This window comes from Vombatus ursinus, unplaced genomic scaffold (genome assembly GCF_900497805.2).
Source record: "Vombatus ursinus unplaced genomic scaffold, bare-nosed wombat genome assembly UNPS02009205.1, whole genome shotgun sequence".
Classification (NCBI taxonomy): Eukaryota; Metazoa; Chordata; class Mammalia; order Diprotodontia; family Vombatidae; genus Vombatus; species Vombatus ursinus.
Window position 1 is genome coordinate 6703207 of NW_020948983.1, and position 17440 is coordinate 6720646.

The following is a 17440-nucleotide window of genomic DNA, read 5'->3' on the forward strand; positions in this document are numbered from 1 at the left end:
GCTAAATCAAAGGGGATGAACAATTTGTAACTTTTGTTACTCAGTTCATTATTGCTTTCCAGAATGATTGAGTCAATTCAAACTCTACCAGCACTGAATTAGTATGCTTCTTTTATGACAGCCCTGCCAAAATTTAATTTTTCTATTCTTTGCCATCTTTGCCAGTTTGTTGGGCATAAAGGGATGTTTTAGAGTTGTTTACATTTTCATTCCTCAGATTATTAGTGACTTTGGATATTTCCTAATTGACAGTGTCCTTGTAGAGACAATACCGTCCAAAGGAATGACCCTAACATTGGAAATTGCAGTCTGGTGAACTCATGGCAGCTCCTCAAATCATAAACCTGGTTTATTTATATGTATTTTAAAACCTTGAGTCCATTTGGTGGTAGAGGGAGAAACCGCTCTGATACCTCAGTAAATTTCTACTCTCTGTTTCCCTCAAAACTGTTTTCTGGAGCAAGAAGAGACAGTTTGTGACAATATCTCTCTGTAAAAATAGTACCTTGGCAAGCCTCTCAGCCATTACATTTCAGTCGTTATTATTAACCTTTTTTAACAGTTATTTTCTAGAGGGGTTCATGGGCCTTTACAAACAGGAACTTTTCCTCTCACTTTTGAATCTAAAGGTGATGGGAATTAGAAGTAGATTTTTTTTAAAACCAACCCTCATCAAACATATGAAAGGTTCTCTATATCCAACTTGCAGGAAGGTTGGGGTCAGGGGAGTGAGTTCCATAGAGCAGGAGAAATTTAGGTTTGCTGTAAGAAACAGTTTCTTGGCAATAGAGGCCAAAACCATTATCACAGAACTTCATATGAAAAGATAATTGTCCCTTTCTTGGATATCTGTCTGGGAAACTGCCTGGGAGCTGGACTAAATAACTTGTCCGTGCCATATTGTTGGTTCTGTGGTATTATCATTCCTTTGGCTGAAAAGGAAATATATGAAAATGTTTATGATGGCACATGACATCGCCTCACCTGGTCCTTTTGTTTGTCACATTTCTTAATGTGATTCTCAAATTCTTAAATCTGAATACTAAGTTAACCAGAACCAGACAGCCTATCCATTCTGTTACTGAAGTCATATCGGCCTGTTGCAGTATTTCTGAAGCTGGAAATATGAACTCTAGTGACCCTAGCATCCTCTTGTATTAAGACTGAAGTTGTTTGTGCCATTTGTGTGATTTGCCATGTAAAGAGCAACCAGGCTAGACCTTTGCACCTCCCACAAGAATAGTGGGCCTCAGCTGACTATGAATGAAGCTACTCTTCTGAGGGATTCCATTTAAAGAATTTTCTAATGCTGTTGTGGGCAAACAAAGCTCCTTCCAGGACCCGAAGAAAGCCTTTGTCTGGATCAGGCTGCAAGCAGTGCTTGATCCTTGCAAGGCATGTCTGTTTGCAGTGTCCTTCTATCCCAGCGCCCTTCCACTTTGAGTTCCAAGCATCCTAAGATTGTGGAATGTCTGGTAAGATAGGTTGATAGGGAGACATCATAGTACAGGCTGAAAAGCAGGCTGACCTTGGAGTCCATGGACCTGAGGTCAAATACTAGCTCTGCCACTTATTAGCTGTGTTACCTTGGGTAAATCACTTGGACCTCACTTTCCTCACCTGTAAATTGAGGGTGATGGATTAGCTGGATTAGATAACTCATGCATCTATAACTTTTTGGTTCTGAAATTTAACAGGACAGTTTGGGGACGTTTTTAAGGAGTGAGGGAAATGCTAGAATCTGATCCCCACAAAGACAACTGTTTTGGTCCCCCCCGCCCCATCCCCTACTCTCCTTTTATGTATTCTCCTGGCAGATATGCTTTTGAATTATTTTTGTGCTAACGTTGATGTATCCAAATGAGTCATTCATATACTTTTCTTAGCTGTGGAAGGGGTGAAGGGTCATGGAATACAGTGAAGTTAGCTGTCCCACACACAAATGAGTCTAGAGCTACATATAACTACAGAAGATGTATTCCCTGCCCTTTAGATGCTTAACATTGAAGAGAAACATATGAAATCAATCAATGAGCATTTATTCAGTACCTTATATGTACCACACACAAAGCTAGGTTCTGGGAATACAAATAGAAAAGGCATGAAACAATGTCTTTTGCGAGGATCTTACATTCTAATGGGAAAGACAACAAGGATATGTGTACATGCAGAATAAATATGAAAAGAAAAAGTAAAAAATAGTTAAGTCCAAGGTGATTTGGGAGAGGGACATGAACAGTAGGGGGAATTGGGAAGGGATTCATGTAGAAGGTGATGTTTGAGTGAGTATCGAAGGAAGGAAGAGATTCTATGAGGTGGAAGGGAGTCTAGTGGAATAAACTAGGGCAAGTACAAGTAGACTTTATAGTTGTATGTGTGTGTGTGTGTGTGTGTTTAAAACCAACATATATGTATAAACACATAGGTATGTGTGTGTGTGCATTCATTAAATGCTCATTTAATGCATTGGGGCATATTCCTGACAGGTCATCTATACGTAGACTTATCTTTGTTCCAACTTGCACTGATGAATCAGGTTTACCCAGAGCAAGACTAGCTACATCTTCTCTTCAGTATTCTAGGGGATATTCTTGAGGAGTTGAGTTGTCATTCTGATGTTCCTTGTCCCCATTCTTGTATGTTCTCAGTATCAATAACCAGTTATAGTTAGTATCTCTCTCATATCACTGATTGACCTAGTGATTAGTGTCCCAGTATCATTTACCCAATTAATATCAATTAACTTTTTAAAAGATATTTCCTGAGAAGATATGGCAAGAACAGAAGTACAAACATACCCCTCTGAACTAGGAGCATACTTTTCTTTCTCACTTCAGTCTCTACAGAGAGTGAATTGAAACTTAAAGTGGTGGCTACAAAGCATTTTGCTTAGTCAATCAAGTTCCCTTCCAAATGAAGAATGGCCAATGGAAGGAGTCGATCACTTGCTGAAGCAGGACGTAGTGTCTCAGTCAATGCACTTGTGGTCGAGGTTGAGCAGGTTGCTTCTCTGGGCCTTGTAGGTATTTCACCTGGTTTGGCTGCCAGGTGACTCTCCTGATCTTTTGAAGCTTACAATGTCACAGCCCAATTCATTCCTTCCTTCAATACTTCACCTAAAAACAGAAAAAAAACATAAAGAGGCAAATAAGGGTGCCATGTTCATAGCCTTGTGTCAGCCTGAGTGGCAAGATGTGCAGCTGGCAACAGAGGCCACTGCCACTGCCACTACTACAACTCTCCCTGCCACAGGCTTACAGCAGTCCCTTGCCTCCTTCACCACCAGGAAAGAGAGACACAGAGTTGCCCCATGAGTGTCTTTTCTTTGCATTCTCAGTTATAGACCAGCCACCAGAGAGGCCTTTTTCTTAACTATGTGATACAGGGGCAGAAAACAGTGATAGAATACCTGGGTATTCCGAAATCAGCTTAGGGAATTGCATCAGAGTATGCTGTACATGCTCATAAAACTGGGCTCTCATTGGTCAATCCCTTGTCACATGTTATAGGAAATGGTGGAAACAGGCTTTCTTTAAAGGAATGATTTGTAAATCTTTCTGTAAAGTGAAGAATCCTTCAGAAAAACTAATATTTATTTATTGTTTTTGAATGTGTGTGAACCTGGATGTTTATATATTAGTTTTACTTAAAGCAGAGTGTCCATGAATGCCAACACTAAACGTGAGTTTGAAGAATGATAACAGAACTGAGGGGGAGAGGACAGAGTATCCTGGGGCTTGTCATGCCTGCACAGAAGCTCCCTTGGTCCCAAGTTGTTGAGGGCTATTTTGTCACTTGGAAAGTATTTCACTCCTTCGGCTAAGTAGTCATTTGCCAGGTGGCGTCCTCTTTGATGGAGTATAGAAACTTTCTGAAAACAAACCTTTTCTCAAGTATCCTGAATCATAGTACTTGGAGTCATCAATAAAGTATACCCACATATATAGGCAGAGCTAGCTCTTGGGAAATGTCTTTCTTTTATTCAATCAACAGACAACACAAAACAAAAGTCACTGACTTCATCATCTACATCATTAGGTCATAGGATTTAGAGTGAGAAAAGTAGCATAGAAGTCATCTAGTCCTCATTTCTGAAGCTCAGGAAGGTGATGGGACAACCCAAATCATACTGTTGATAAATAGCATAGCCAGCACTCAAACCTAGGTCTTCTGGCTCCAAACTCAGTACTCCTACGTCTGTATAACAATTGGCTTGGTCTAGTAGGGTGAGAAAAGATGAGGGTGCCAATAACTACCAGATGTGGTTGTATCATAATGTAATGTATTATAAGTCCTATAAGACAGCACCTAGCAAAGTGCCTTGACACTTTGGTGACCTTGAACAAGGCCCTTAGTCCCTCTGGACTTCAGTTTCCTCACCTGTATTGTGATGAACATCTAAAATCCCAGGTTGAGTCTGTCACATCCCTTGAGCTCAAGAGTTCTGAGCTCTGGTGGGCTTTGCCAATTGAGAAACTGCACTATGTTTGGCATTAATATGGCAAGGCTTGGGATTGGGGTGCCACCAGATTGTCTACAGAGGGGCGGGCAAAACTACCTAGGCCAGGAGGGGTGTATGTGTGTGTGTTAGAGAGGAGGGAACAAAGAGCAAGAAGGGGAGAGAGGGAGAGGAAGAGAGAAAAAGAAGGAGAATAGGAAAGAAAGAGAAGGAAGGAGAGAGGGAGAGAGGAAAAGAGAGAGAAATATGGGAAGAGGGAGAGAGAAATATGGGAAGAGAGAGAGAGAGAAAAAGAGGGGGAGGAGGAGGGGAAGAGAGAGAAAGGAAGGGAGACAAAATGTGAGTATAAGAAATGTATAAATCTAACTATTTTAATATTGGAAGGAAATCATGCTCTATTGTGGGCCTCCAGAAAATGCAGCTGAATAAATATAAATATGTGTGTAAAACAGCAGGGAAACAGTTGAAGAATAATTTTTTTGGTGTGATGAGAAGAAGTTTAAGGGTGTGAACCCAGTGACCAAAAAGCAAGATTACCTCAAGATGAGAAAACCTGGGGGAGGAGGCCAGCTGAAGAGACAAAGCTTCTTAATGGCCACAGCCAATGAATTGAACAGTTGAACTGAACCAGATTTGCGTGGGCTTTGGAAGTTTTAAACAAGAATCTTATTGACGAGCTGTCAGCCCTGACCAGAGAACTCTGAACTTTAACAGAGCAGTGATGGAAAGCACTCACAAGGGCCTTCAGTTTCCAGAATGAACAACATAATTATTACCCCAACCCTTCCACTGGAAGATGAGGAAAAGCAATGAAAAAGAAAGAATGTGGGGGAGAAAGGAAATGTGAAAGACCTCTCTACATATAGCCATTCAGTGATACAGACATGTTCTGCTAAGGAATGGCCCACCATGTCTGAGCTCATTATGGCCTGGTTGGAGAAAGAAGGACCACAGGGATGTGGGAGACTTCCAACCTTCCCCTTGATGACTGTTGTTTCTGAGGCTTTATTATTTATTTTTTGCTAGAGACTGATAAGGACCAGTCAGTAAAAAATTGAGCAAGGAGTTTACTATGTAGTTGGAGAGAGAATATACACATACATTAAACCTTAATAAATAATACAAATATAAATAAATGTATAATAAATGTCAAGTGAATAGAATACACAAGTGCTTTGGGAGTTTAAGGAAGGAGAAATCGCATCGGGTAAGAGTTCACAGAGATGGGATTGGAGCCTAATCCCTGAAGGAAGGGTAACAACTTACCAAAACTCTGCAACCACTTTAAGATTTGTAAAATACTTAATCCCACCATAATCCTATATTGTAAATACTGTAAGAATTCTCTTTTTACAGAAGAGGAAACTGAATCTTACAGTCACTGGGGGGCCCCATGATGGGTAAGATTTGGTTCAGTGAAAAAGAAGGGAGAAGACTTCTAGTTTTAATTAGTAAAGCTTAGTGTTCCCTGATAACTGAGTGAATCTAGCATTTTCTCTCTTAGGGGACAGTCTAAGGACATCCTCTTCTAATGCTTAATCATGTCATGGAGTTGCCACTGAGTTCTCAAAGGCTACTCCAGTGCAGATTAGTACAAATAATGAATCCCCATTAAGTAGTCACATTCTTTGAATTTGCACTGCATGTTTCTACTAGGTTAGAACCAATTGCCTTAACTGATATAATTAAAACTTCGAATACTGCAAATTAGGATTCAAGAGGCCACTCCGTGGGATAAAGTGTTTTGCACTGATTGATACCTGGCTGTATAAGCTCTGATAGATCCCACCAATATGAAGAGGTTTTTGAGTGTGGGCTTGGTGATGGATTGTATCTCAGTCGTCTGACCAGATTAGATCTAGAGCTAAACTCTAGATTATCTAAAGGATGTGGAATTTTTTTGTCTGTATCTTAAGCACTAAATTCTAGAGAAGTTGCCATCTGTGTGGAGGGATTGATGGGCTCATAGAGAAGGAGCTAGGAAAAGATGTTCTCCTTAGGGAACATGTAGTCTAATGTCCTCATTTTATAGATGAGCAAACTGAAGACTAGCCAGGTGAAGTGATTTCCCCAGAGTCACATGGGTAGTATGTAGGAGAGCTGGGATTTGAACTGACGTTCTTTGACTCCAAATCCAGTGCTTTATTCATTGCACCACAATATCACACCAGAGAAATTTGAGGTTTTTTTTTTAAAGTATTTACATATGGGGCAGTTGTTTTAGGAGGAAATTAATAATAATTAATGCTAGCTCATACCTGGCATATTTATAGTGATTCAAGTTTTACGAAATACTTTACAAATAATAGGTCATTTTAGCCTTATCACAACCCTGAAAGGTAAGTGTTATTACTATCTCCATTTTACAGATGAGAAAACTGAGGTGGGCAGCAGTTAAATGACTTGGCCAGAGGTACATAGCTACTGAGTGTCTGCAGCAAGGTTTGAGCTTCTTGACTCTAGGCCTATAGCTCTACTGCACCAGCTAACTGCCCCCAATTGAGAAATTAAAGTTATAGGGCCATAAATGTAGAACTGGGAGAGATCTCAAATTATTATTCCAGCCTCCTCATTTTACAGATGAGGCCCAGAGAGGTTAAGTAACTTGCCCAAGGTTACAAAGTAAGTAGCAGTTAGAATTTGAACCCAGGTTCTGTGACTCCAGATTTGTCACTTCTTCTGCTATTCCAAATGGCTCTATAGATCAAGATGATCTATAGAAGTTACTATGTTTGTAAGAAATACAGCTCATATCTTCAGATCTGTCTTGCCTTACTAGCTCTGTCAAACTCAGGCTTGAGGATAGGATTCAAGGCTTGAGGTTAGGATTCAAGTCTACTTGCTGAGACAGAAGTTGTCCTTGAAAGTTGGTTGAGACCTAGGTAGTGATTGTAATAGATCTCATATGACCCAGAAATTATTGGGTTAATTTCTATGGACTAATAAATCAATACTCAAATGAAAACTGGAGGGAAAGGGGTAATGGGAGGAGAGAGTGGTTTGTGTTTGTACCAAATGAGCCTTTTCTCTGTTTCATATGAGAAACAAGCTTTTCAAAGCAGGGAAGCATGAACATAGCATAACTTGGAGTTGCCTGCTGTCAGAAAAGCATTAATTTCTTGACCTTCAATCAAGGGCAAAGCTGAAAGGAAAGAAGAGTACAGAAGACCCTTTTAATTACTAGCAGGTGTCATTATTTAGTGACTTTGTGAACTGAGTTCTGAGGCTGACCTCTACTATCCCTTGGCCTGGTAAATCAGAACTTCAGGAAGCCCAGTGAGGAAGAATGACTTTCTGTGGACTCAATGCTGTCCTAATTTCCTCCTATTTGCCCCTAAATCGTGAGAATCTGCCTAGTCAGCTGTTTTGGTCTTACACGGTCATCCTTGCAGTGACCAGACTACAGATGTGTCCTTGGAAGGTTTCCCTTCTCCTTTGTGGAGACCATCAGTGTATGTTGCCAAGAGGTCGTGTGTGGAGCTACTCATGTGTCATCAAGTGTCTGAGTTCCAACCCAAGAGAAGAAAAGGTCTTCCTAGCAACCTCCCAGTTGCTGGCTTCTGTGCTTAGTATCACATGGGCAGCTGGTTGTTTTGCAGGAATTAATTAGGTAGGGTTACTGGAAAAGGCAGCTTTTAGGAAGTTACAGTCTCAGGAATGTGCTGGTCAATTCAAGGGGAAAAGAAACCGTTTCAGTTTTTGTTTGTATAAAAATACAATGTGTGTAAGAAGGAATAGGAAAATCTTAAAAGCTTGAGAGGATTTGGTAGGCTCTGACTCCCATCTTTGCTATAATCTGGTCTTCAGGAGAGAGAAACCTTCCCATTAGTGTACTCAGTCTAATTGAATTCAAATCGAGGGGGAATTTTCCTGTTTTCTCTCCATTTGTATTATTATTATTAGTAGTAGTAGTAGTAGTAGTAGTAGTAATAGTAATATTTTACCTAGTTTTATCCCATCAGGCTTAGGTCACAGACCTTAATCTAGGAGGGATCCCCAAGGGAACCTCATCTTAAAAATCTAGAGGGGACCTCATTTTACAAATAAGGTAACTTGAGATCCCAAGAGTGTGACTTGCCCAAGGTCACATAGGAAGGGACAGAAGCAGGGTTTGAATATGGGTCCTTTGTGTCCAAAGCCTTTTCACAGTGTCAAGCTGCTCTTCAGCTCCTTGAGTGTTTTTGACCCATAAAAAGTTCTCAAATATCCATCCTTTCAAAACTTGCCTTTCTCTCAAGACCTCATTTGAGCCCCACCTTCTCTGTGAAGACCTGGGGAGTTTGCTGGTGGGTCTCTGGGGGCCTTTTGGCAGCAAATTTGGCACCTAGGATCTAGGTGGGGTCTAGAGTACCCCACATAATTTTGGCACTATATATAGAATGTTAGAGGTAGATCAGTCTGCAGTAATGGAAGCAATCCGGAGATTGAACTCAAGAGAAACCTAGGTTCCATTTCCAGCTTGTAGACATACTAGTTGTATAATTATGAGGAAGTCTAATTACCCTTTCTATACCTTAGTCTCCTCATATACAAAAAGGGGAATCTTATGCTATTTACTCCTGCCCACCCCCACTCCTTTTAGGAAGTGAGTGTTGTATACTGCCTTTGGAACTGGGACCAGGGTTCAAATCCTGCCTCTGCCGGGTATTACTTATGTAAAATAAATGGTGGCGAATTGTGCAATAAGACTCAGGTCTCCTTACTCCCAGTCCATAGCTCTTTCCACTCTGCTATAACCCCTCAGGAGTGACTCATATACTTTATTATTTTATCCAGTAATTATTCCACATGTGTTGGTCTTCTCTCCAAGATTGCCAGCTTCTCTAGACAGTAAATCTTTCATATTTCTCTTGAATGCTTCTCCATCCTAAGTATACTGTAAATACTTGGGTATATTCAATTCAATTCAGTAAACATTTATTAAGTGCCTACTATGTGCCAGGCACTGTGATAAGCACTTTCTTAGTAGCATCACAAAACAAAACCGAATTAATGTTAACTTAGATTGTTATAAAGGCATCTTTGAAATGGGTGCTTATTGTTTGGGTTTAATCTCTAGTTCTGTCTGAACAAGGCCATTTTACTTCTTGGACTGATGCTGAATTGATGCTCCTAATAGACTTTGGTCAGTTACAGGGCTTGAAAAGATTTAAATAAAAGTTAAAGACTTTGAAATGAATATTTTTTTTAAATGGGAACAAGTGGCAGTGCTCCCCTGATCTTGAAGGACGGAGAAGAGACAGCCACTGGCTCTGCATTCCTTTCTCTGTCCAGGATTACCCACTTGTTCTTTTCCTTGCTTTGCATTTGGTGCCCTTCACATCTACTCTGCTCTTGAAATAATAAGGGTCATCATCAATCCCGCTGCCCCACATTTTTCACAGTTCACTCTGGGCCCCTTTGAAGGAAATTCTTCCCCTTGGTTTGAACTGATAGAAGTAAATTCTCTGAACTCTGATAGCTCAGAGATAGAATTTAGCCCTTTTTGTTTACTAGAGAGAGAGAGAGAGAGAGAGAGAGAAAGAGAGAGAGAGAACAAGAGAAAGATAATGCCAGCTGACAGCTGATATGTCTCTGTATATCATCCCAGCCTTTCCAGGGTGAGTTGTTTTTCCCTTCATATTCATACTGAAGACCAGTTAGCTTCTTCTCATAAACACCCTGAGTCCAAATTTGTTGTTGTTCACATTTTCTCTCTTTATCTCTGCTTTCTTATTGAAACATACAAATTCCTCTTCCCCTCCTCTGTTCCCACGTTCCTGTGTTTCCTCCCCCCAACCCTTCCACCCTACTGGAATGAATGGAGATATTCATTTCAGGGAGAGTTTATTTTTGCAGGTATCAAGTTCAGAAGCAAACTATCCCACCAAGATCAAAGAGACTTCTGAATAGAAACAGGCCATGGAGGCATTCCTTTTTGGGTCAGGAAAGGATGCTGATTTCTTCCTTTAATGAGATGCATGAGGAGACAGTCTTAAAAGGAGCCCTGATGCTCTAGTTTCTGTGAACTGTAAATATACTATAAAACTATAAAACATGGCCTGAGAACCATCTAAGCATAGTGGATAGAGAACCAGCCTTGGAGCCAAAGAGACCTTGGTTGAGTTCCCAGTTCTGACACATGCTGACTGTGTGATCTTGGGCAGGTCACTTAACCTCAGAGTGTTCCCAAACAACACTCTAATCCTATGAGTTGCAAAACCTTCATTGATCTGTAAATATGAAGAGTTTTGTTTTGTTTTTTTTTTTTCCAAGAGTGTACCTTATTTTGACCCTTATTGGATACAGGTCCTGCCTAGCTCCTGAGGTGTGGTGATCAGTGGGGCATTTAAAGGTCTTTTTCCTTATTAACAACAGGGCTCAGCTCTCTATAGGTACTTAATAAATATGAATGAATAAACTTCACCAATAGAGGACAGAAAATAATTATTTATGTATTCCACTGACAGGATTGAAGCATAGGCAAAGTGAAGAGAAAAACTGCTAGAGAGGTGGATGAGAGACATATAAAAGAAAGAGGTATTAAACTGATCTTCACATTATACCCTAGGCTGCCTTCCTTTTCAATAGAAATGCCAATTCTGGCAAGAGAGCCACTTACTATAGCAAATTCAGAAGTACAGAACATAGAATCAAAGAGAGAGCCTGAATGCTCAAACCAGTGGAACCTCAGTTTTCTATAAATTGAGGAGACAATTGTATTATCTGAGGAGGGAATTGTATTATATAAGGTGTTTATGACTTGGACCATAGATGGGAACCCATGAAGTGTGAGAAGCTCATCAAGAAGAAATGGATGGAATATTTGCTAATAGTTATTTTTTTTTTAAATTACTGAATCTATTTTCACATGCATATGCTATGTGAACTTTAGACTTTAATTTCCTTTCATATTGAATAAGAGGTATAGAAAGGTTTCCTGAAGGTCAGTGAGTATAGGAACTGGAAAATGTTGAGAACTACTGGATTAGATGACCTTTAAGGTCTTATCCAACTGTAACATTCTATGAGTTTATGAGATGCATCAGAAGAGAATGAAATGCCTTATCTTGGAGCAAGGAGTTCCAGGAAGGGGTCAGGGAGGGTAGTTAGAGATTAAAACCATTCTTCACAAATTAACTCTAGAAGATTGTTCACTGATACTGACCTTGTCAATAGGAGGTTCATGTTTGAATTCTGGATCTCCTGAAGCTAGCCCCTTTGCAAGCTCCTGGGAGGTGTTTTTCCTATTGTGGTGGTAATTGGGTTGATCTGGCAGTTTTACTTCCATGAATTACTCAGCCAGAACCAGAACTTACTGATTTTAATGCGGCGTTAAGAAAAGCCTGCTTTCTGTATCTTGCCAAATGAATCATACATTTATGCTTTACTTTTCCTTGGGATACCTAGGCAATAGCTGGTAATTTGTCCCTCATTTTCCCCATCATTGTGAAAGGGACATGGAGAGCAGCCATTTAAATGACACGTAGTATGTTCCTCACTATAATAGGCTATGATTTGCAGTTCAATTCAACAAACTGTTATTAAGCATTTACTGTGCCAAAGACCTTGTGCTAGGCACTGGGGTTGTCAAGATGAAAAATGACATGGCTCCAGCCGTGAGCTTACAAGCAAATAGGTGGAGAGGAGGGGCTATGGCATGTACACAAATAAGTATGAACAGGATAGAATGTGATAAGGGGGAAGAGGATGGTAAACTTCATGCTTTAAAGAAATTGGAAAAGGAAGAAATCACTTTCATCTGAGGAGGAAGAAAGAGAGGCAATGAGGGAAGGCCGTATGGCAATTGTAGCACCTGAGCTGGGTCTTGGGGCATAGCACTGCCTCTGATCTGCCAAGCAAAGTTCATACTACTCTACTCAGTACTGAAGGCCCTCAGCTGTTCCCCCAAAACAGATGGTGCCCCACCCCCTTTTTTCAAGCTTCAAAAGTATTCTCTTGATTTCATATTCTAGCAAGTATTTAAAAGACCCCATGCACATATGCTTCATGATTATTTTTTATACCACTTTTTATCACAATTTAGACAAATTTTTATCAATTTATTTATCATCTTTCCATACTGAAAAATGCTAACTTTTTTGGTCTCCACTGCCTTGGTCATTTTATTTGCCCTTTTGTGGAATTTCTCTAGTTCCGACATATCTTTCTTGAAGTGGAATGACAATCTATGGCTGGGATGGCATGGCTTTGAGTTTTGTTCTTTGTTTTGAACTTAGGATTTCATGAGGGAGGAGGTAGGAGGACACGTAACTTCTTATGTGGAAACCCCATCTGCCAACTGTAGATCAGCAACTCATCTATCAAATGTAGGTTTAGAGGGTTGCCTAGGACACTGAGGAGTTAAATGACTTACCCAAGGTCAACAGCCAGTATGTGTCAGAGGTAGAACTCAAACCCAGATCTTCATGACTCCAAAGTTGGTTTTCTACCCACTACTGCCATGCAGCCTATGTATACACACTTCCTAGCGATGGGCTATTGTGAATAACTTTTTGGTTGAAGTAGTCCAAGGAATAGCCTACAGTGATTTCCTGATGTTTTTTCTTTGGTATTAACTAACATCACAAGATTGTAGATTTGGAGTTGGAAGGGACCTTAGAGACTATCAAGTCAAACCCCTCATTTTACGTAGGAAGAAACTGAGGCCCAAAGAGCTTAAATAAATTGCCCAATGTCACACAGGTAGTTAATGACAGAGGTGGGGTTTTGAACCTGAGTCTTTTAATTGCAAATCCAGTGCTCTTTCTGCTCTATCACACTGCCTTATAACTAGTAGTTGGAAATTAGCATCCTATAAGTATAATTAAGGTTGTTTTTTCATCAAGGCATTACATTGGATTTATTTATTTTTGCCCACATTTCTGTGTATTTGTATAGTCTCTTACCCTAGGCCATACTCTATAGAGTGGTCTATTAGAACAAAGATTGGCCCTGGAACCATAAGAACTGAGACTGAGTCAGTGCTCTGATGCTAATAAGCCAGTGGGACTTTGGACAAAGCCTTTCCAGTCCAGTGGCCATAGCCATCACTCTGGGAAGCAGCCCTTTAGGATATGCAGCCAGGCTACTGTTCGTAGAGGGGCTACAGTCATAGTTACTAAAAAGCCAGAAAAGAAAGTTCTTGCCCTAAAGTCCATAGTGCACTGTCAAGTGGTCCTGCATCAGGAAGTGGTATCATTTTATCAGTAAAAATTACATTAAGGAAGAATTAACATCTGCTTTGCTACTGCAACTTAAGAGCCATGGGATTTTTCCATCTGGCTTGTAGCAAAAACCTTCTGTATGTGTAGACTCCCCCATTAGAATGTGAATTCTTTGAGAGCAGGGACAGTCATACTTTTCTATCTGTATCCCCAGCATAGTGCTTTCCCCATAATAAATGCTTATTAAATGTTTCATTAATTTCACTTTGCTGATACCTGATTTGCCTTTCTCCCAAGGCTCTGAGGATCATATTGTTTAACTTAGTACCTGACATAGAGATACATGAAAAATGTCTGTGAACAAATAATATACAGAGTGTCCCAGAAGTCTTATTGAGGTTTTAAAACTTTAATAGCAACTAAAATGATCAAGGCAGTGGAGACATTAAAAAAGTTAACATTCTTTGGTCTCAAAATTCTTAATGAAGTTCTAAGCTAACTGCACTAAGATTTTTGGGGACATCATGTGTATATAAATATATAATATATTTTGTCAGTAGTGAATGAAATACATAATTAGTAACATACTCGTGCCTGGCATACTCATGGTTTATCCCCAGTAGGTTGGCATGATGCCCTAGCATAACTTAGTGTCATCTCTACCCTAGAACCATTCTGCCTCTTATTGATTACTTATAAAAATGCCCAAGAAAGATGCTCATAGAAGCTGTCAATTACTGTGAGACTTCATTGTCTATCCTTTTCCCTGAATAAAAGTACCAATTTCTCCCTACCATCTAGTCTGAGTTCTGGCCAAAAATTAATTCTTGTCCATTAAATTCAGAAAATCCTGCTATGGTCTGTCTCTGATATAATGAATGCAGTAGTGGAAAAATATCTTCCAGGTGATGAAAAAGTGGTTGTGTTTTACTTTAAGGATGAGAATGATTCATCCATACAAGCATTGGGCTGCATTCATTCAGGCTTTCTGAAGAAGGAAGGTTTTGAAATTTCATGTGTTAGTATTTAGCTGTATAAATTAAGAAGAAAAGAAATCATATTAAATACCATGAGTTCAAAGGAGCCCCATTTCCTTATTTGTAAAATGTGTGTATTTGGGGGCAGGGGATTGCCCTCTGGGCAATCTCTAAGTTGCTTCCAACTCTTAACATTCCAAGATTTCTGAGTTCTAATGCAACAGCTTCACAGAGCTGTTCACAGAACCTGTTAGGTGTTTATTTTTCATTGATTTTCCTGCAATTATATGCCACCTAGTGGTCTGGACTAGACTAGCAGTTCTTTCTATCTTACAAGAGGGTCTTTGGGGTAGTTTGTAATTCAAAGCGGAACAGGTTGAAGAACTCTCTTGCCGTATCCTTCATATTACCAAACCAGGCCCAAATGTAGAATCAGAGAATGTTAAGAGCTAGAATGGACCATATTATTGAGCCTCTTAATTTACGCCTAGATGATGTCATGGCTAGAGAACCAGACTTGGTCAGAACTGAGTACAAATCCTGTCTCAAACAAATTATTATTATTAGGAAACTGAGGCACAGAGAGATAGGAAGATTCTCCTCCTAAAATCACAGATTGAAAATGTCACAACTAGAACCTAGTCTCCTGGCTCAGTCTACTCCTTCTTTCAGTGTACCATTCTGACTTTCATCATCCCACACTGCCTTTCTTTTACACTGTTTTTATAAGCTTTTTTCTTTTTTTAGCCCTGGAACAGCTGCTTACAGAACTGGATGCTTTTTTGAAGATTCTAGACAAGGAGAACCTGAGTAGCACCGCTGTGGTGAGAAAGAGCTTCCTTACTGATCTCCTTCGGCTCTACACAAAGACCAGCAGTAAGTCCTGAGTCATCCCTTCCTGAGGGTGCTCCTCCCAGGCCATCTTGACACTCTTCCTTTTTTGAAGTCTTGGGGGAAGGAAACGATTATTTGTGGAATCATCTTTCCATTCCCAGATAATCTGTGCTTTGGATAGCAGAAGAAGTACTAGTTTGTAGTGACACAGGTTTGGGCAAGGGGAGGCAAGCGGGCATATGCAGAGTATATACTGTGGTAGAGTAGGCTCATTGAGGGCAGGAATTATCTCACTTTTGTGCTAGTATCCCCATGCCCAGCACATGGTAGAAAATTTTGTAATGTTTGTTTAGTTGATCAAAGAGTAATGTGGTAATTGGCTTATGCTTTAGCTTGAGGGATTTAGTCTAGAAATAAAGAATAATCGTTTGCATATTAGTAAGGAGTCGTGGTGGTTTGAAGCATTTCTTTGGTCCCATCAGTAAAAGCGCCAGTGCCTTAGAGCAGCAGACTGTTTTTTTCAAATAAGCTATTCTTTGCAGTGACTGGCTTTTGTGGTCTGGTGTGTTTACTCTGGAAAAGTTACTGTTGTAACCTTGACCTGAGGCAGAAAAGGAAGCTCAGGGAAACATAGTTTGGAGGCATTCAAAACCACAAAATCCTGAACTCTAGGTGTTTTTCAGGAGGGAAGAAGATGGCAATTTTCAAGGATTTTTGTTTTGTTTTACTTTGCTTTTTTACTTTAAAAATATATTCGAGTCTTTGGGCTGGTAGAAGGGGATTTATCTCCCTGCCTTGTTGGCAGAACATGACCAAAACTATCCTAGGAATCAGAGAAGGAAATGCCCCAACCCATGACCACCCCTTACTTCCCTCTCAGGAAGTTCTTCCTTATATTTAGTCTAAGAATCCACAGGCTAGAGCTTAATGAAGGTCACTTTCTCATCTCTTGTTCTGCTCTTGGGGAAGGTAGTTTTCAACCTCTGTGAAATAGAGCTTCATATGCATGAAACTCACTGTATTTCCCTCAGTTTTCTCTGGGCTATACAGATTCTAGTCCCTTTACCTCTTATTAGCACCCAGCCTCCAGTTAATTTGGGTCTTTCTTCTGAATTGTTCCCTAGCTCTTGTCAATGTTTCCTAAGATTTCTTATCATAAGTTATCTGAGCAATACCAAGTATTCATGAGCTTCACACTAAAGAATTCCAGTACAGTATATGAAGATCCAGACTGCAGAGAAGATAAGTTATGGGCTGTTTACAAGATGGTTATATACTTTTTTTTTTTTGCGAGACAATTGAGATTAAGTGACTTGCCCAGAGTCTGAGGCCGAATTTAAACTCAAGTCCTCCTGACTCCAGGGCCAGTGCTATATCCACTGTACCACCTCGCTGCCCCGGTTACACATTTTAAAAAGGATTTTACATGGCATTCCTTTAGATAGCTGTGACCCAGTCCATTCAAAATAGAAACTGACTTAAAACCATTGAATTTACTTATAACCTTTTGGGATTTTACTTACAACCTTACACGTAAAGCAAAGTAATCTTATGACAAGAAAGTGACCATATTTCAAACTGTCTCAGTGATCCCAAAGTAGTACTTGCTTTGTAAAACTAGGATTAGATTGCTAACATTGGCCTTTATCCAAAGTGATTTCTGGACCTTTTTATGTTCTATACAAAATCAGTCCCTGAACAATTTTAATTCAACATATATTTATTGATCAGAGAATCACAGAATTTCAGAGTAAGAAAGGGCCTCAGCACTCACCTAGTTCAACACAAACCTCAAAAGAATCCCTATGACAACATTTTGAACAAGTAGGCCATTAGGCCTTTCTTTGAATAACCCCAATGAAGGGGAGCCCCGCTCCCTATGTCCTGAAGCATCCCATTCCACTTTTTAGTAGCTCTAATTGTTTTCAAGGCCTTCCTAACACCAATTTCCCCCTTTGCAACTTTCACTCATTGTTCTTAGCTTTGCCCTCCTGCAGCCAAACAACAATTATAAGCCTTCTTCT

At 40.0% G+C, this 17440-nt stretch overlaps 2 protein-coding genes across 4 annotated transcripts in view; one reads left to right on the forward strand and one right to left on the reverse strand.

Moving 5' to 3' along the window:
- AFAP1L2 (actin filament associated protein 1 like 2) overlaps nt 1-17440 on the forward strand; it is a 138973-nt gene that overhangs the window by 56321 nt on the left and 65212 nt on the right. For all 3 annotated transcript variants that reach the window (XM_027851682.1, XM_027851683.1, XM_027851684.1), the window contains one exon: nt 15330-15458. In XM_027851682.1, the coding sequence (XP_027707483.1) occupies nt 15330-15458 (129 nt within the window). The remainder of the gene's footprint in view (nt 1-15329; nt 15459-17440) is intronic.
- The window catches only part of VWA2 (von Willebrand factor A domain containing 2), a 131005-nt gene continuing 116469 nt past the window's right edge, over nt 2905-17440 (reverse strand). The window contains exon 15 of the mRNA XM_027851688.1: nt 2905-3116. Within this exon, the coding sequence (XP_027707489.1) occupies nt 3073-3116 (44 nt within the window). The 3' untranslated portion in view covers nt 2905-3072. The remainder of the gene's footprint in view (nt 3117-17440) is intronic.